The 19,697-nt window shown below is 46.3% G+C and overlaps 1 protein-coding gene across 1 annotated transcript in view; it reads left to right on the forward strand.

Moving 5' to 3' along the window:
• Positions 1-17,738, forward strand: part of LOXHD1 (lipoxygenase homology PLAT domains 1) — a 134,129-nt gene extending 116,391 nt beyond the window's left edge. Inside the window, exons 38-41 of the mRNA XM_054517861.1 lie at positions 10,989-11,159; positions 12,315-12,453; positions 13,959-14,120; positions 17,035-17,738. Of these exons, the coding sequence (XP_054373836.1) occupies positions 10,989-11,159; positions 12,315-12,453; positions 13,959-14,120; positions 17,035-17,515 (953 nt within the window). The 3' untranslated portion in view covers positions 17,516-17,738. The remainder of the gene's footprint in view (positions 1-10,988; positions 11,160-12,314; positions 12,454-13,958; positions 14,121-17,034) is intronic.
• Positions 17,739-19,697: the final 1,959 nt, after the last annotated feature.

A 19,697-nucleotide genomic window follows, 5' to 3' on the forward strand; every position in this document is an offset into this window, starting at 1 on the left:
GGAAATGCAGCCTGGCATAACACAGCGAGCCTCAGAAGAAAGAAATGAAGATCTGTATCTGGCTTTATTAAGATCATTGCATCAGCCAGTGAGCATGCAGCGTGCTGCTCAGAGAGGTTCTGACACTTCCCTGCTGCTGGACACCCTGACTGGTGTCACAAACTGCAGAGCAGAGCTCAGCAGGACTGTCATAGTCATTTGTGTTGTCATTCAGGCACCGAATGGCATCTTGTAACAAATGCACCACTAGCACTGCTGTGGTGACATCCCATCCCATCCCAGCTTCATGCAAAAGAGATTATACTGCATTAGCAATGGCTTGCTCACTGGTGGCCAGCCCTTGCTGCAGCCCAAAGGTGAAGCTCCATAGCTCACACAGGCTCACACCTGAGCCACTCTTAACAATGCTGTTTGGCAGCAATATTTATCACAGTCTGGCGAGAAATGGCAAAGGGACCACTTGGTCATTACCTGGTTGTACTGAGACAGCTGGTTTATGGCTGGGATGGGTTTCATGCCAGTATTGATGTGACCTGGCCATCTTCCTCTCAACTACTCCAAGTTGTGGCAGATAATGAAGGCTGCATGTCATGCTCTAGTAATAAAAGATGCTATCTCTGGATTAGACTTTCCCATTGGAAAGTCTTTGAGAGGGAGAAAAAACACATCTAACAGTAGCCTCTGTCTGCAGTGAAATATGGGAGATACATCCACCTGACATGATTGTTTACTCCCAGACACTGCAAGCTCTGAGCTCATATTTATCACTCCCATAACACAGCACAATTTAGTTGATTAAACTCCATAATATCATGTTATATAGCTGGTGCTGAATGCAGTAAGGGAGCTGCTTTCACCTGATTACTTTGCCAAAACCCTAATTCCTTAGATCTGCAGTTTAGATGTAGATATGGAAAGGGCTATTGAATGAGAGTTTTAGCTTAATAAACAGGCTTTTTGGCTGTTCCAAGACGTCCTCTGATAGCACCAAGGCATCAACATGGACTTGCAGATTTGCTTTTAAACCTATTACCAGCTGAAATGTGTGCTAAAAGAACATTTTCCCAAGTGGCATCATGGCTCCCTGGTGACTGGCTGTGCTAACAGGATGAAATAAACTCACCAAGCAGAGCTGATCCTTAGGGCTCAGGCACATGGACTGACTGGGATGCAGGAAGGTGGGAGCTGGATCAGATCAAGGGTCTGAGCAGCTCTTTCCAGCAGCAGCATCCCTGGCTGCCTGAGGAAGGGGACAGGCTGAACGTGTAATCCTTTCACAATCCTCTTCATTTTGCATGATGAATAGCTCAGGGCATTTCCTGAAGTGGATATCATTCTTGTCCATTAAATAATTTCCAGTGAATTTCTCATTCAAGGTCTTGCCCAGGCCCTCCAGGAGACACTGGCACCCACACAGCCTGGGCAGTGAGTCCCATGAGTCTGCTGCCTGCTGCATGACGAGCAAATCCTGTTAATCCAGGAGGGTTTTGTTGCCTTTTCCTTCTTGCACAAGTGATCACAGTTCACCTTCTCAGTGCCACTGATCATGCTGCTGACACAAGTTGGTAATTGCTGGCTGTGTGCAGCTGCTTGGTGGCAAAGGGTGGTAACAGAGTTTAGCCTTAGGCTAAGCAGTAAATAGGCTCAATTAGTTTAAATTTGCTCTGGGCTAAGAACTTGTACCCAGATAACCACCACAAGTCAGCTAAAATACTAAGCTGGGTGTCTAGAACCTAAAATATGTATATAAATACACATGGCAGCCTCATATTCTCTTTCCTTATTTCCTCATAACACTGGTTTCCACTTATAAATACTAGTCCTTACCAGACCTGTCTGACAGCAAGGTTAATTTAAGCCTTGGATAAACACCATGCTCAGGTTTTGTTCAGCAAAAATGTTCTTGCTTTTCCCCACAGAAAGAAGGAAAACTGTTGTTTAAATCATAACATATGTTGTCTACATTGTTCTTGCATTAGTCATGTGAAAAGCATCTCCTATCTAAAACTTCACACAATTCAGCATGACAGTTTGTTGGGTGGGTAGAGTATTTATTACTGCTGAGATCCAGGATATAGCTATCCTTTGAATATATGCCTGCTCCCTATATATAATTTATATAAATTGGCTGTGGCACTGCCTAGAAATTCCTGGCTCTATTTCTTTTAAATGAGTAGTAGGGTCAGGGGTCAAGTATGTTTTTTGTCAGATGTGTGAGGGACTTTGGGTATTAAATAAAAATGTGTTTGTATTTACCACTACTCTGGGGCTTCAGATGTTGATCATTCTTTCTTTACCTCTTTTCTGGCTTTTTTGGACTAAATGGCTCTCTACCAATGGCCTGTGGAAGGCTTGGCCTCACAATGGCCCACCCCATTGCTCCTCACGTCCTGAATATGTGGAGCATGCTTGGTGTTCTTTTCCTGATCTTCAAAATTATCAGTCTCAATCACAGAATCACAGAATCACAGAATCACAGAATCACAGAATCACAGAATTACAGAATGGTTTGAGATGGAAGAGACCTTAAAGAACATCTCATTCCACCCCCTGCCATGGGCAGGGACACCTTCCACTATCCCAGGCTGCTCCAAGCCCCATCCAGCCTGGCCTGGGACACTGCCAGGGATCCAGGGACAGCCACAGCTGCTCTGGGCACCCTGGGCCAGGGCCTGCCCACCCTCCCAGCCAGCAATTCCTAATTGCCAAGAGCCCAAAATCTGTGCCTGCCCTCTGGCAGTGGGAGCCATTGCCTGGGTGCTGTCCCTGCAGGCCTTGTCCCCAGTCCCTGGGCAGCTCTGCTGGAGCCCCTGGAGGCCCTGGCAGGGGCTCTGAGGTGTCCCTGGAGCTTCTCTTGTGCAGCTCAACAGCCCCAGCTGTGCCAGGCTGGCTCCAGAGCAGAGGGGCTCCAGCCCTGGCAGCAGCTCCGTGGCCTCCTCTGCACTGGCTGCAGCAGCTCCAGCTCCTTGTGCTCATATTTGGGGTCAATGACAACACCACATGAGGTGCCCCATCAAGGTGAGTTAGGGGAAATGCTAACCATCAAAAGTCTTCCTTTTCCTTGCCATATCAAGATGCCAACTGCCCGCCTGTATTTCAGGATAAAATTCATTTAAATGCCTTGCCCATTGTGTTCACTGTGCCATGCACCACAGCTCAGCTTCTCCCTTGGTGCAGCCTTGCTGCAGTGGCTTTGCTCCCAGTTCTCATCTTTTGTTTATCCTTTCACTGAAATTTGACTGCAGTGGGGTGTTCAGAGTTGAAGAGACAGTAATTGCCATGGCAAGCCTATCAGGAGGTCTTTAAATTGCAAACACCATGTTTTCATCCTCTGGAAAAGCACGCCTGTTTTATGGTCCCACTTTAATGCTTTTAAATGCCATTTTCCCCACAAAAACTGCTGAGTGACATCTCTGTATGAGACATAAAGGAGGAATGAAGCCCCCATCTAATTTCTCTAACTTCACTAAAAATGATTAGGGAGGAAGTTGTTGCTCATTTGAAAACAGGCAGTTTAAAGACTTCACAACTGCAATTTCAAGGAACTTGTTCCTGATTTTTTTAGATATTTAGAGCTCACCAGTGAGATTCTGGTAACAACAAAGTGATATGAATGAAATTTAGTTTTAATTTTGCTCCATGTCTTTTTATCTTGCCACTGTTTACCTTGAGATACTGATGTTCAATCTAATATATTTAGACTCCCTGAGCAAATTTAATCACTTCCAGACTCCCCATCTCCTGATCTCAGATAGGCACTATGTATTTTCTCATATCTCAGTTCATTTACTTCTACATTTATGCAAGATCGGTATCTGTAGGTCTGTAGAAATGCTGGCTTTCTAAATGTAGGCCTCAATTTTTTTTAATTTTTTTTTTTAATCTGCTATATGGACTAAATCACCACTCTGGAAGAATGACTGAAAGTTTCTCAGTATCTCGGTAACAGAGCTATTTACCTAGAAAAAGGCTGGTTTCCCTCCTTTTTTATGTGGTTTTTTTGTGTGTTTGTTTGTTTGTTTGTTTTTGACTGTTTTGGATGCCTTTTTCTCCATGGAACAAGGAAGTATGGGAAATCTGGACTTAGCTCCCTCATCTGCCTGAGTAGATTTGAACCCAGGTGATAAGCAGTCTGTCTAAAGTAATTAATTTCAGATTCTTGATTATCTCTGTTGCCATCAACCAAGGAGAGCCAGGAAGAGTCTAATTATGGATAAACCAGACTTTTCTGTGTTGTGGGAGCAAAGACAACAATAAATACCAAGGTTATGGAGCCAAACTTCTTTGCCTTAACGGGGCCTTTCTCTTAATTCACCAACTGCCCTGACATTGTCCAGCAGAGTTTTAAATAGCCCAGCTGCCCCAGTGACTCCTTTTGGGTGGCTCTTCCAAAAGAGAAAGTATCTTATTCCCTTTTTGAGTTGGACTCAAGTCAAAACAGTTTATATACCCTTGGTTTTCCTTTCCTTTCTTTGAAGGAATTACCTTTTCCAGGAGCAGTGTCTTGACTCAGATGTTAAATTGCCCAGGCCTTGAACTCACAGCACACAGCCATTCCAGAGGTCTGGTTCTGCAATTCATGGACATGATTCCAAGCCTTTGGGGCACTTGTAGGTCATAAATTATTTTTTTTAAAAACCTAAAGAACTGTCTTTTTTTAGCCCTTTGTAAGGATTTACTCAGCTGTCAGGCCCGAGAAGGGCTTTTCTAAGCCCTCCCTCTCAGCTCTGGACTGTTGCCTCATAAACTCTGCTGATCCTCAGGGCAGATTTGTTGAAGAGTTTCTGCTTTAAACAAAAAGTGAGAGGACGAGAAATAGATGTGTAAAACTGCCCAAGGAGAGGAGAGTCCATCACACTCTCAGTTTTGCTGGTGGCTCAGTACAGAGGAGGACAATGGCAACTCCTGCACATCTTTCTGCGTGCATGGAACAATTCTACAACTCAGACCGGGCTCAAGTGGGCGTGCAATCTGCAGACTTGCAGCATGTGCCATGGCTGATTAGTCCTTCAAATTGTCCAAATTTGGCCTCAGCACCTTGGGAGATCCCAGCACTGACCCACAGAGCCCCCCCTCATATCCCCTGCACCTTCTTCTCTTTTCAAGGCCAGGTTTTTCACCCGAAGGTGTTGTCACAAAGATAAGGATTTCACCCAGTGAGGATTATGAGGCCCTGGCACAGAGGAACTGTGGCTGCCTCACCCCTGGAAATGTCAAAAGCCAGGCTGGGCCTGGAGCAGCCTTAGATGGTGGAAGGTGTCCCTGCCCATAGCAGGGGTGGAATGGGACGAGTTTTAATCTCCCATCCATCCCAAACTATGCCATGTTTCTGTGAAAGCTGTGCTACAGGTGTTAACAGCTTAACCAAGAGATATTGCCAAGGTATCACAGTCCAGAAATGACATGAAGCAGAAAAACCATGTAAGGAATTCAAATTGCAGACCCACAGAGAACACAAAGACTTTGGTGTTGACCTTGTGCATTCATTCCTTTCCAATCTCGTGAATTGCAGAACCTTTCAGAAGGAGCCCAAAAGGACAGATGTAGCCTTAGAATTATCATTTCCGTAAAAGCTTCTCTTTTCTACATGCCTCTTTTGCTCCTCTTGGGGACAAATTATCCTGCATCCCTTTTAAAAGCTTTTGCTTCAAGTATCCCTCTATAAAATACAAAATTTCCTTCAATCACAAGAACATAATCTGAGAAATTGTTCCATCTCCAGTCTGAGTTGTTAAGTGTTTTTGCACAGGAGTAGTTCATCTGTAAGATGAGAGGGCTGGAGGAGTGGAGTGTGTCTGAGGGTAATTTATGGGTGGTTTTGACCTGAGTCAAATCCTGAGCTCTGAACAAGTTGCAGAGACAACAGAGGAGAGGGGGCGCAGGGCACCTACTTTCTAAAACTATCCCAAGTGTTAATCTTCTGCTTTCTCAAAGACTGTGAGAGGTTTTTTTGCATTGCCTGTCTGCCCTGATGAGAAATGTTGTGGTGTGAACCAACATGAGCCTAAAGGAAGGATATACAAAATGGATCTATTTTTATTCTGCCACTGGCTTGCTGAATGACCTTGTGTAAATCGCATCCCTGTACCTCATTTTCAATTATGTAAATTAGCAATAAAAATTATTCACCTTCCTAGAGTGTTTTGAGACGTACTGGTGCACATCTAGATGCTATGATTTTAACACCTCACAATTAATGCTCCATTTCTAGTGGTTTGAAGCTGCTATCAAAACTCCCACCATTCGTGGGTGATGCCTCGTGAGGTGGGGTTTAGGGATGAATGCTCACCTCACCAGGCAGGGGACAAAAAAATGTCAGAGGATGCAAGGCTGATGAGCTGTCTGTGCTATGGTCGTTACTTCATGCGTCAGAAAACGTGAAAAATTTTAAAAATAAATAAACAAAAAATGCATTTAAGGGGCTGAGGAGTGCTGGTTGGTGGCTGTGAATGGCTTGGCAGCAGCAATTCTTCACTGACCCTTGAGCAGGCAATGTCCCTAGCAGGAGGGATTTTTTACTCCTGTGGAAATATAAGCACCAGTTATGACTACTATTATCCTTGATCAGACATCAGCTGCTTCCAAAACCAAACCTGAAGAGATGTTGCTACAGAAAGCTAAGGGATAGAGAAGATAGTCAATTAATATGGCTGGAAAAAGTGGAGACTTCCATGGATGTGTGTGTATCCAAGCATGGATGTGGCTCTGACAGCAGATCCCACCAGGTCTTTGTTTGCCAGGAATAGTTAATATTCGCTAAAGCAAGCTCAGGGACCAGGTGCCTGCTGAGCAGTGAACCCACCACACTTGTTTCACCCCCTTTTTTTCTCCCATCCTCCCATGTTTCTGCAGGTGTCAGAATGCTTTAATATTCTAGGGGTGAGTGCAGGCAAGTCATGGCTGTTCCTGAGAGAGGCAAAAGAAGCTTCTGGTGCTGCAGGCTGGGGTTTTAGCTAAATGAAGCAGTAATGTCATTATCTGTGTTTCATCTGTGCTTCTATAGTCAGCCTCAATTGTGCTAATCACTGCAGAAATGGGTGACAAGGAGCTTACAATCCAACCTGTCCAATGTCAGGAAAGCACAGACTTCCAGCATCACCTGGGGAAAAGGAAAGAAGGTCCTGTCAGGGCCTTTCAGGTGGTCCCAGCCCAGAATCCCCCAGCGGCCAGCTTGGATCCTTTTAGGAAAGAGGATAAATGAGATAAATAACTGTTCTTGTGGATAAGGACATTTGGGGAACAGAATACATTTCCCTAGATCACACTAAATTATACAGAGTCAAGCAAGCAAAGTGATTCTTTTTTCCCCAAAGCTCTTCTCTTCCTCTAATTACATTTGAAATGTTTTGCATGCTATTGAAAATGTCACTTCCAGCTGCAGACCATTAAGGAGCCTACGTGGCACTGCCTTGGGTTTTATTAAGGCAGGTTTGTTGCTGGGGATTTCAATGGCAGCAAAATGAGGCCTGGGGTGAAACACCTTTTGTTACAAATGTTGAACACTTGTTTTGGTGGTAGGGGACCTTTCACAAAGGCACAGTGCTCGCCAAATTATTTTAAAGACCAAGGGATGAATAATGGGGCAGGAACTACTCAGATGTGTTCTTCTGCCCCAAAGCATTAATGGAGGCAAATGTAGTGGTCCTGGTTTGTACTGGGCTCACAGCAGAAATTTGTGCAGCTGATGTTTTCCTGAGCACTTGTTTTCCTGGTACTGCTGCTTGAAGTGCCAACAGGACACAGTCAGGTCTGCTCTGGAGCAGCTCTGGCTCGGTGGATCAGAATCAGGGACAGTGTCCAGGGAAAGGCTGATGGGCCATTGCTGCAGAGATCCTTCAGTTTCTCCTTGCAGCCAGGCTGTGTGGGCAGTGCTCAGGATTTGGGAAAGTCCTTTCACACTCCTATATCCACATGACCTTTCTGTCTCCTCTTCCTCTTTTGCCTATACTGCTCTATAACCCAGCTTGGGCTGTGGATTTGGTGACTCTGGGGTAGGAGTTTCCTCTCCTATCATTGCTTAGGTGCTGTAGAGTCTCTGAGCCCATTGCAAAAGTCATAGGAACACAAGGGGTAAACAAGATAATAGCCTGAAACCAGGATTTCATGACCTGGAAAGTAGTTCTGCAAACATGACTTGTTCTACTTCTGCTGACGTGATGCCCAGCACACAGAGCCAGCCCAGCAGTGGGAAAGTCTCAGATTTAAACTCTGTGCATCACTGGCCTTTCCATTTTCTTTCCATACCAATGCAAAGAGGAATTTTATAAATACTTTCCCAGTCTGAAATAAAAGAAAAACAATAATTTTTTCTAGTAGAGCAGGGTGCATTTTTCAGACATGAACCAACACTTCCATTTCCACATCAGCTTTTAAATGGTGTTTAATGCTGTGGCAATGAAACCCTTGATGTGACACCACTTCTGGCACAGTGGCACATGGACAGGGTGGGGAGATATGCTGCTATGGATGTATCCAGTACAGCTTTCACCTGGGGTGAGCTATTTCTCCTAGAAATGAAAAGTATTTAGGGATCCAAATACAGGTCTCATAATCTAATTTAAGTCACTAACAATCAGGAATGAAAATGAGAGAAGGCAGATTTTAGTGAGAGAGAAGAGAAATGTTTTTTTCTTTAAAGGAGACAGGAGGATGTTTAGGGGAAGTTGTACCATTTTTCTAGGACTGTCTAATCAGCTCCTTAATTTATGTACCCCTGTGCTGTAAGGGACACCCTGTTGGCATTTGCTTTTCAGTACTGATCCCTGACAGAGCTCAGCACTTGCTCTTTAAATAGCCCAGAGCTGATAAAAGCATTTTTGTGGGGAGGAGCTGGCTTTGTCCTCAGCTCCAACATCTGCAAGAAAGCCAGGTGTGTCCCATCTCTGCCTCTGATAAAAGAGCAGGAATTTGTTGCAGCTTCTTGGAGAGTGTGGCTGCTGGCACCAGGCTGGAGAAGCGGGAGGACGGCAGGTGCATCTCACCCAGTCTCTTTTCTGGCACTGCTGCTTAGCACTGATCCTGACCCCACCATCCTGTTTGCTGCTGGCAGCCAGGCTGAGATCAACAATTTATTCCATCCTGGTCTGCAGGCACTGACATCTCTCACTGCAGAAGGAAGGCATGTTTTCTTTCTTTCATGCTGTACTGTTGTCACGATGTAAAGTTTCGATGGAAGCAGGAGCAGCCCCCTGAATATCCTGCAGAGATGTTCACTGAACTTAAATGGAAAAGATCCTACCAAAAGATTAACAGCTGACACTGCCAACATGCGTAGAATAAATTTCCAAAACAGCCCCAAAGAGCAAGTTGCTCCAGTTAAATCACAGTGGGAGCCCTGGAAAACTTCACAGAATTGTAGAATCACGGAATGGTTTTGGTTGAAAGAGACCTTAAAGACAATTGTGTTCCAACTCCTTGCCATGGGCAGGGACACCTTCCACTGTCCCAGGCTGCTCCAAGCCCTGTCCAACCTGGCCTTGGACACTTCCAGGGATCCAGGGGCAGCCACAGCTGCTCTGGGCACCCTGTAAAATTAAAGCAGATGGAACCAAACTCTTCTCACCAGTGTCCAGTGACAGCACAAGAAGGAATGGGCTTAAACTGAAACACAGGAAATTCCATTTAAAACAAGAAAAGAAAGCTTTTTTTTCTCTGAATGGGTAATCAGACTCTGGCACAGGCCATCCAGAGAGGCTGTGGAATATCCATCCTTGGAGATATTAAAAACCTGGACACACCTGGCCCTGAGGAACCTGAATTAGCTGAGTTTGCCCTAAGCAAGATATTCTACAGATGAACCTTCCAGGCACAATGACTTTGCAGCTCTGTGCCCCTGAAATTTAAGGGGTGAATGGTGGTGTTGGTTGAGGTCTGTGCCGCATAGCACACAGTTAAATTTCCTAACTTGGAGAAGGTTCAGGAAGCCAAAGCACGAAACAGCAATGGCTGTGAGGCTGGTGAAGAACTGCCAGCACATGGTGTGGAGGCTAACAGTACACAGGAGAAGGGCAACTTGTTGACATAAGTCAAAAAATGTACCATCATTTTCTATTCAGGGATAATGAGGATTAATTTTTGCAAATGTAGGAAAGAGGCACACGGCAGTGAATTCCTGGAAGAGCAAGAGCTGTTCAATCTCTCCAGGATGTACATAATAAGTGAGCAGATATGTCTCATCATGAACATAACATTTTTTGTCTGACTAATAGCAGGACTTGAAAGTAGAACTGTCAGAACCTCCCGTCCCCACTGAGGTCAACGAGCGTTCCTGTGATTTTAACAAAGAAATCAGGAAAATATTCTCAAATGCTGTTTTCTATTCCTATGGGGAAAAAACAAACTGAACAAACAAAGTAGCAAGCTAAAAAGGTGTTGTGGCTCCTCAGAAGGCCCCAGGGGAAATGTAAAGTAATTTGGTCATCCATGCTGGAGCATCCATCACTTAACTCCATCCTGTTTTCACATCCAGTCCCAGCACTCATTAATTTGCCCTTGTTCCTTGGCAAGGATGGGAAGTTTCCTTCCATGTGCTGGCTGGCAGGGCTGAAGGAGGAAGTTGTGCTTTACATTCTGACTTCAAATCCAAAGAGCAGAGAACCCCAACCTTAGTGCTTATAAAAAGGATGGGGACAAATGTTTTAGCAGGGCCTGCTGCAACAGGGCAGTGGGGGTGGTTGAAAACTAGAAGAGAGTTGATTTAGATTAGATATAGAAGGGGAAAATTTTTTTACGATGAGGGTGGGGAGGTTTGGCACAGATTGCCCAGAGCAGCTCTGGCTGCCCCATGCCTGGCAGTGCCCAAGGCCAGGCTGGACAGGGCTTGGAGCAACCTGGGACAGTGGAAGGTGTCCCCGCCCATGGCAGGAGAGCTGACCTTCAACGCTCCCTTCCATTCCTTGATTCCATCATTTATAGCAACTACCAAGGAGAGGTACCTCCCCTACTATGTGCAAACATTCAGACCTTTATTATTTCTGTTGTTTTACCAGGAATTGCCCCAGGCTGGCACTTGGAGTATATTGATGTGATGGACTCTGCCATGGACAAGACGTTTCGGTTCCAGTGCGATCGCTGGCTGGCTAAGGGTGAAGATGATGGGCAGCTCATCAGGGAGCTGGCCTGTGCCAATAATGACATCCTGGAACTGAAGGAACGGACTGGTGAGTTTGGAGTGCCTCTTGTGCCACTTCCTGAGGGACCTCAGAGGTCGTAGGATCCCATGTCCTGCAAGCTGGAGGCTCCCATGCAGGCTTTAGGGGTATTTTGTGTATACACTTCAGTTCAGCAGTGCAGTTCAAGGATAAGAAAGAAACAAAACAGGATTTGTGAGGAAGAAGAAGTTCTCATTCTGGGCTGAAAGCAAAGAGGGGCCCATCTGCAGTGGTTCAGTCCATCAGTGAGCCATGAGAACACATGGATATGATCTCATTAGAAGTAATGTGCTTGAGCCTTTGAGGTGGAAAATAAGTTCAGTCCTTAAAGCTTGGTAAGTAACATTGCTCCAGCTTCCTCCTTAACTGGTTCTGGGCTATGAGCTTAAGAGTCCCAGCTGAATATCACAGCTGAGCTTAACAGCCCATGGCCCTGGATCTGCTCTGGGTAATCCCACTGGGGCCAAGGCAATTACACTACTGTCTGATGTGGTGGGTGACTCAGCCAACAAGAGTTACTTAACCACACTGAGGACATGCAGAGTCCATCTCAAGAACTACTGCAGCAGTGCTCTTCTTCAGGAGCACTGGGGAGACAATAATCACATTACTTCTGTGATTGTGCTCTGCCCCTGAAAAAAAAAATCAGCCTTGTGAGTACCATTCTGGGTACTTAAAGGCCACCACAGCATCTGAGCACATCCTGTTGGGTGCAAGGACACCCTCTGTCTGATAGGAACAGTACCACAAATTAAGGGGGGGAAAGAAAGAAGAGAAAATATGGAGGATTCAGGCTGTGTTTCAGATGAAGTGCTTAGCACAGCATGGATCTGGACACAGATTGTTCAAGAGGGACCTCAATCATCCTTGTAGGTCCCTCCAACACAGAATATTCTATGATTCTAAGAATAACTCCATCTATTCTTGCTACCCAATTGAACAGGACACATATTTTTCATGTATTCTATCCCAAACCACTTAAAAGTCAAAAGTCCCACAGATTTCAGTGTGTTTCCACCCTTATTTTGCAAATGCTTGCTCTTGTGGGCTGTGATAAATATTAGGAAAGGGGTTTTTAAGCAAAGTGACAGCCAAATGAAGAGATCTTGCAGGCCATCTGCTCTTCCTTTTCTGTTTAACGTGTGTGTTAATTATGCTTTAAAGCCTATGAGATTGTCACAGTTACCAGCGACAGAGAGGATGCAGATACAAAGGAAAACATCTGGATCATCCTGGAAGGGAAGATGGGCCGCTCGAAGGAATTCCTCATGGAAAACTCTTCCAAGAAAAGGAGGTTTGAAAGGTAGTAAGCAGGATGGTGGGCCAGAGGAACTCCCCCACCCATTGTGTGTCCTCCCCAAATGCCACCTCTTCTTGCCATAGGGGAGCTGTGTTTGTGCCATGCTGCTTCCAAAAAGCTTGATGCCTTCCTACTTGGATTACAGGGAAGATATCAAATGAGTTTCTGGTGGGCAGCCACAGAGTAGATTATAAAACAGCAAGAAAAAGGCATTTGGCAAAAGGAAATGCAGATGTTGCCTCTGTGTGTGTGTGTGTGTGTGTGTGTGTGTGTGTGTCCTTTTGTGTCTGTACATACAAAGAGGCTCCTGGCCAGGCCCCAGGGAGGCCGTGTGGATTTTGAGCTGGGAGGAGCAGGAGGAAGCTGGAGGTGGTTTTAGTTCCTTTTACAGCATCTCACTGGGAGTGGGAATCAGAGAGAAAGTAATAATAGTTGGAGGCTAGATGTTGTCAGAACCGCTCAGATTCGACTTTGCAGACGGATCCGGGGGCTAAGGCTGTGAGATCACTGTGGTGTGAGGAAAGGCAGGGATCAGCCTCCTGCTGGAGGCACATCCATGGAACAGGGGGCATATTCCTTCTCCCACGTGGGACCAAAGTGCTCCAGGTCTGAGCAGGGTTCTCTGCTTGTTTGAGGACAGGGCACACCCTCCTGAGATGGGGTTCTCACCAAAGTCACGGGCACTGCTGGTGTTCTGCTCATTTGCAGGGAGGAAAAGTGATGGATGACCAAATCACTTTTTCTGGTAAAGGAAGGTGAAATTCTGGCACATGTGGAACACAAAACGACTGACTGAGACACCACATGAAATATGAAAGATCAGGAGGAACTTCTTGAGCTGATGGTGCCTATGGGGGAGTTAGACATCCCTCTTCATTAGGCACAGTCTGTCCTTGGAGGGACCAAGGGCCAGTCCAAGGAAACAAACCCAACAGATACTCAAGGAACACAACAGGAATCCAGCCAACACTTTTTGTCAGAAACCTAGCAGGCCTGCCCATGGCAGGACTTCGGAATTAGATGAGCTTTGGGGTCCTTTCCAACCCAAACCATTCTGAGATTCTGTGATTTAATTGTTTCTCTGAGCTATTTCCAACTCAAGCTTCAGGAAGGGTGGCTCAACTAGCAAATTTAAAACAGCTATGGTGGGTAGATGTGTAACAGATACAGTATCTGTCAAGAATGAATGAATAAGTGCTGGAGGGGAAATTAGTCATTCTTTAGCTTTATCTATAATGAGGCAAATTGATTTTGTATGTGGAACAGCTCGAGTTTATCCTAGAAAGTCCTAGTGGCAACAATTTTAAGTGTCACCCCTAATCAGAGAAAATACTAAATTTAAATATGGAAATTATACTTTGTGTTGGATGATTGTAGGTTAAATCAAATGACTGTAAATGAAGGCTTATCTTCGATCTTCCATAGCCATGTGCAAATTACTTAATGTCCATATGAGGCAAGTCTCTGGCAGCCTCCAGGATGCTGAAACTGCTCCCTGTTTCCTGTAGGGGTGCAACTGACACATTCGAGTTTTCTTCAAAGAACGTTGGTGATATTGCAGCCATCTGTGTTGGTCACTGCCCAAAGGATGGGAAGAAGTCGTCTGCAAAAGCTGATGTCTTCTGGCATGTCCAGGAGATCACTGTGACAGAGATGGAGCTTTGCAACAAGTAAGTGCCTTCTCACCTGCAAGGAGCTGCCCTGGGAGGACACAGGGGAGCTGAGCAGCTCTGCACACATCCTCCTGAAGCATTTCAGGCTTAGGAAATAACAGAAAGTCTTGTTTTCTGTTATGTAGTTTGGTGTATCAGGTGCAGAACGTCCTTGTCTGACTTTCCTGCACAATTTCTGAGCTGTTAGAGAGGGTGCTTGCAGGTAACTTTATAAACAAGTTGGCTGGGGTGAGTCTCACAGCCAGGATGTGAGACTCACATCATGGAAAACAACCAGAGTGGCTGAAATTTAATTGTAGGGTACTCTGCACAGACTGGTCTTTAAGTAAGTCTTGTGAAAGATCTCCTGGAAACCAGAGTAAGAAAAAGGCTGAGCCTCTGATTCCAACTAGTTTGGATAAGAGATCCTCCTGGTCTGGTCCAGAAGGCCACACATCACTGGAAAGGCTGCAGTCATGCAGCTCAACCATGCCTGAAGAGCCCTGAGCATGGTCAGGTCATGCACACTTGGATCTGAGTACCATCTTTGGAAGAGGAGCAGATTCCACGGGAGCAGAGGAGATCACCCATCTGCAGAACACACTGCACTTCAGTAAAACAGTCCATGACATTAATTGTGGATTACTTCTCTTCTCCACGATATTTCCACTGCTGCTAAAGAATTTAACTACGAAGAGTTTGTTCCAGCTGAGACAATTGAGTGTTTAAGAAGAAATCCTTGAAGTGGTGGGGTTTTTTTTTTTAGAAGCTGAGAGTCTCTCCTAGCAAATTAATCAGCCAGCTGAAGAGCCTTAATAATATTTGCTGAATGAAAACTCAGTCAATTGCATACTAAAACATGGTCTTTTCTCCTGGTGGGGAAAAGCCTGCAACCCTCTAAGTCCAGCTGTGCAATCAGATCCGTGCACTGAACTCATTGGGAGCATGCTGAAACTGCTGGGACAGTGTGCTGTGAGGGGGCCAAAGGTTTTCTCGTAAAATCTCATTTTTAGAGATTGTTTTAAATTAAAGAGGGCAGCCGGAAGGTGTGGGTAAAGCCCGCAGTCGGTCCTTGCACTGCAGCAGGGCTCCAGCTCTGCAGAGGCAGCACTTTGCAGTGGCGTTTGCAGTGCACACAAGCAACTGGAGAGCTTGCACCATGAGAACAAGTACTCACTTCAGGTATTACCCATCCCAGATATCAAAAAACCTACCCAGACAAGCCAAAGACCAAATTTAAAGAATTGCCAGATTGTTGCAGCAATAGTTTTGAATTATACCAGGATTTTTCCTTTCTTAGTACGTAAAAAGATAGTATTTAAATATTTTCCTTGCATATTTCAGGGCTTTAAAGGTATTTTTTTTCTTTTTGCCCCTTGTGAAGATTGGCATGCACCATTTTACTTCCAGACCATGAGATATTACACAGCTGAGGAAATCAGTCTGCAGCATTGGGCATCCTCTCCATCACACTCTCATGCAGTTTTTCTGCCCCTGCGCCTAAAATTTTGTTCCTCCTGGAATTTCTCATCTACAAAGCTTCTTCCCAGGGAATAAGCACTTCACTTTGTCTGCAGAAAATGCCAAGAGTATAGGAAGTGCTTAAGAAACACCATACAGCTGGATTCACAGTGATCCTTCCTGCAGGTGTTTATTTTACACGCGCACTGCAATTCAGCCACGGTCCATACAGGAGGACCTGCTGCATTTCAGTGAAGGTGGGGGAAGAGGCAGAAGCTCATTTGGAACTGATCTGCATCACTGGAAATTAAATACATCATTAAAAGTAAAGTGCTCCAGCCCCTGGCTGAGTGCCAGCTAAGAGGCAATTTATGGATGTGCTCGGTGTTACCTGCACATCACCAGAGACAGCACTGCAGGGACAGGGGCTGTTGGCTCTGGTACCTCTCATTCCACTGTTTCCATTTTTTCTGTTCCCTGCTGAGGTTGAGACGGGTGATCTAGAAAGGACAGGGGAGATTTAAACCTCTTCCATCTTTCCTGTTCCTTTTTTTTTATGCCTTTTTCCTGCTTTAGCTCTGGGCCTGACTGCTTGTCCTGCCTTGGTGTGTCTGGAACTGGTCACGACATTGCACAGGCTGAAGAGGTGACAAGAGCCACAGAGATCCTTCCCACGTGCAGTGTGTCTGCAGCTGTGTGGGGAGAGGTCAGATTTTTCCAGTTGCAAAGTTCCATCGTGGCTCTCTTTCTAGAGAAATATTCAAGTTCTGGTACATGGAAGGGAAAATGCTGAAAACAGCATTAATATGGGGCAGTTTAGAAGAATTCACACTCCCTAACTTGCTGGCTCCATGTTTGTACCAACAACGTGGTAGAGGTGGACAGGGCCTGTCCCCTGTGCTGGCCCTGCTGAGGCACCTCCAGTGCTGGGGACAGCTCTGGGCCCTCAGGACAAGAGAGACCCTGAGGGGCTGGAGCGTGTCCAGGGCAGGGAACGGAGCTGGGAAGGGGCTGGAGCCCCAGGAGAGGCTGAGGGAGCTGGGCAGGGGCTGAGCCTGGAGCAAAGGAGGCTCAGGGGGGCCCTTGTGGCTCTGCACAGCTCCTGACTGGAGGGGACAGGCAGGGAGGTTGGGCTGTGCTCCCAGGGAACAGGGACAGGAGAAGAGGGAACGGCCTCAAAACGTGCTAGGGGAAGGATAGATTGGCTATTATGGAAAATTTCTTCATCCAAGGAGCTGTCCAGCCCTGGCACAGCTGCCCAGGGCAGTGGTGGAGTCGCCATCCCTGGAGGGGTTTAAAGGCCGTGTGGATGTGGCACTTTGGGAACACGGGGCAGTGCCGGGGTTGGGTAGCACTTTGACTCGATGATCCTAGAAGGCTTTTCCAATACAAACAATCCCACAATTCTCTCACATTTGCCCCACAGAGCGGCAGTCCGTGCCACTAACCTGCCTCTTATTCCCCACACCAGGTACTACTTCAGGTGCAACGCGAAGATCCCTCTGCGCTACAAGCGGCGAGACTACAAAGTCTTCGAGTGTGCCAAGGTCACCGAGAGCTTTGCCAGCAAAGCCCGGAGCCTGGTGCCAGTGAAATATGAGACCATCGTGGTCACGGGCTTCGAGAAGGGCGCGGGCACCGACGCCAATGTGTTCATCACCATCTACGGCCTGAACGGCGACTCGGGGCGGCGCGCGCTGAGGCAGAAGTTCAGGAACCTCTTTGAGCGAGGCAAAACCAACAGGTTTTACCTGGAAACGCTGGACATGGGGGAGCTGAAGAAGGTGAAGATTGAGCACGACAACAGCGGGCTGGCTCCAGGCTGGCTGGTGGAGAGGGTGGAGATCACCAACTCGGCCACTGGCGTCACCACCATATTTCCCTGTGGGAAGTGGCTGGATGAAAACCGAGGGGATGGGTTAATCTGTAGGGATCTTTTTCCTAGGTACTGAGGAGGGTTTTGGTCCCTTCTGTATGCATTTTTTTTTCTCATTATACTGTTTTATATTGCCTTTTTAATACACTGCCTTTTGTATTGAGAGATTTTTAGTAGCAAGATGTTCTTCCTGGGTTAACATTTTGTAAAAGTAATGTTGCTTTTTTTTTAAAGTGCACATAAAACTGTTAATTAAATGAATGCATTTATTGGTTATTTATGATTAAAACCAGCAGAGATATAAACTTTCCTCTACCAGCTCAGATGTTTCTGCTTTCAGTGCTATGCCTTGACAGTGCTGAGAATACCCACTGACCTACTCCACTGATAGGCTCCACTTTTAGATAGGCATAGAGGTTAAGCTAATTGAGACACTTTTATTTAAGAAAATTGAGCTTTGAGATCCCATTTTTTTCCCACTTCTGGCAACTGCAAGCTCTGCATGTCCATACACACATATGGACATTTCCAGAGGGCACCACATCAAAAAACAGCAGGCACAGTAGGATGTTCCTTGGGGAGTTTGGGGAGCATCTGCATTCACCCAGCCAGGTCTCAAGCAGTGGGATCTGGGTGATGTTTTCTGCCATGTGAGCTTTTTTCCCCCCCAGGGCAGACTTTGCTCCCTGGTTGAATTCCTACAACTCTGCCAAGAGCCGAGATCTGTGGTTACAGCTGCCAGCGCAAAAGACCTTCCAGATAATGAATTCCGCAGCAAGGAAGCTGTGCTAACTATATAAAGCTGACTCAGGATAATCATACCCTACATGGCCTGAATATCAGCTCTGTTTCAGAGCAACTGCCATTCATTTCAATTTTTTTTTTTCCCTTTAATAAGGATTGCTGTTTTGTCTTTTTCTGTGGCTGAGAAGGGGTTTCCCGGAGGCAGTAAGGGCCAGTGTTCCTGTCAATGAGCCCTTCCCAGGCATTCACATCTCTACAGGTACCAACAAGAAAATCTGTTCATAAATCATTGCTTCTGGAGCCCTGTCTCTCTCTCTCGGGTGCAAAGCAGCAGGACACGTCCTTAGGAGGAAAAAGGGAGGTGTTTGAGCCATGAGGACCTTCCTCCTGGCCCAGCCTGGAGAGGACATTCCCTCTGCCATAAGCTGGTTTTAAACAAGAACTTTGCAAGAATAGGGATCAAAGGGGTCAAGAGTGGGCTCAACCCACCAAGCCCACCCATCCCACCAGTTCCTGGGTTGAGGATGATGCTTCTGCTTCTGCTGGGACCGTGCCTGGATGTGCCAGGCCACAAGGCAGGACTGTCCCACTGCTCAGTCCCTCACTGCTCATGGGCAAAGGAGGCCCAGCAAAGCCTGGTGATGCTGAGACAGGAGTCAGAAGCATCTTAGAAATGCTGTCTATTGCTCAGAGGTATTTGAAAGCTCCTAACCCACTAAAGCCCTTCCAGGGAAGTTCTGGATTTCTGTTTCCCACAGCAGGCACCACCAAAGAGACATGACCTTATATCACGGCTGTCTGTGAAAGCTCACAAATAATAGCCCAGACTAATTCATTTTAGAAATCTTTATGGTAACTGATGGTTCTGGAGCAGAGCAAGTTGCTTAAATGAGCCCAGTAATCAACCTCATCAGGGATCAGCTACTCACTGAGAGGAATAATAATAGCAGCCTTTGATGGCTGTGTTCTCTCTCCTCATGGCAGACTGGTGTGCCCAGCCCTTAGCAAGGAGCTGGGAGCTCACAGGAGGAGCAGAACAGGCCTTAGGAGGGCTGCAGGTGATTGCTAGGGTCTGATTGCATCCCTAGGACCCTGCTGGGATAGAGTTCAGATTCCCTGGATACACAGGGGGTCCCATGAGTGGAGTCTGGTGCATCTGGGTTTGCTGTTCTTGCGCAGTGTCATTGCAGTTCTCCAGTAGGTGTTTGAAGCAAAATAAGGGTCAGGCTTTTGATCTCCCTGCATTCCCTCCCACCCAAGTTTAACCAGCACTGCGGAAAAAAAAAAATCCTCTCCTGTCAAGAAGTTTGACCCCTTTTCAGACAAATGTGTGCTGCTGTGAAATAGGAGTTTGTCCCTGTCCAGTGCTGCAGTCCCAGCATTTCCAGCCGGCTCCAGTCACCCCCTACTTGGTACAGGGTGGGGGGAAAGATGGTTTTAGAGCATCAATTTAACCCCTGCCATCCCCTGGGCAAGCCCACTGTGCTGGTACTTGCTTCCATGGGCAGGTTGGA

The sequence above is a fragment of the Molothrus ater genome, chromosome Z (genome assembly GCF_012460135.2).
Source record: "Molothrus ater isolate BHLD 08-10-18 breed brown headed cowbird chromosome Z, BPBGC_Mater_1.1, whole genome shotgun sequence".
NCBI classification, from domain to species: domain Eukaryota; kingdom Metazoa; phylum Chordata; class Aves; order Passeriformes; family Icteridae; genus Molothrus; species Molothrus ater.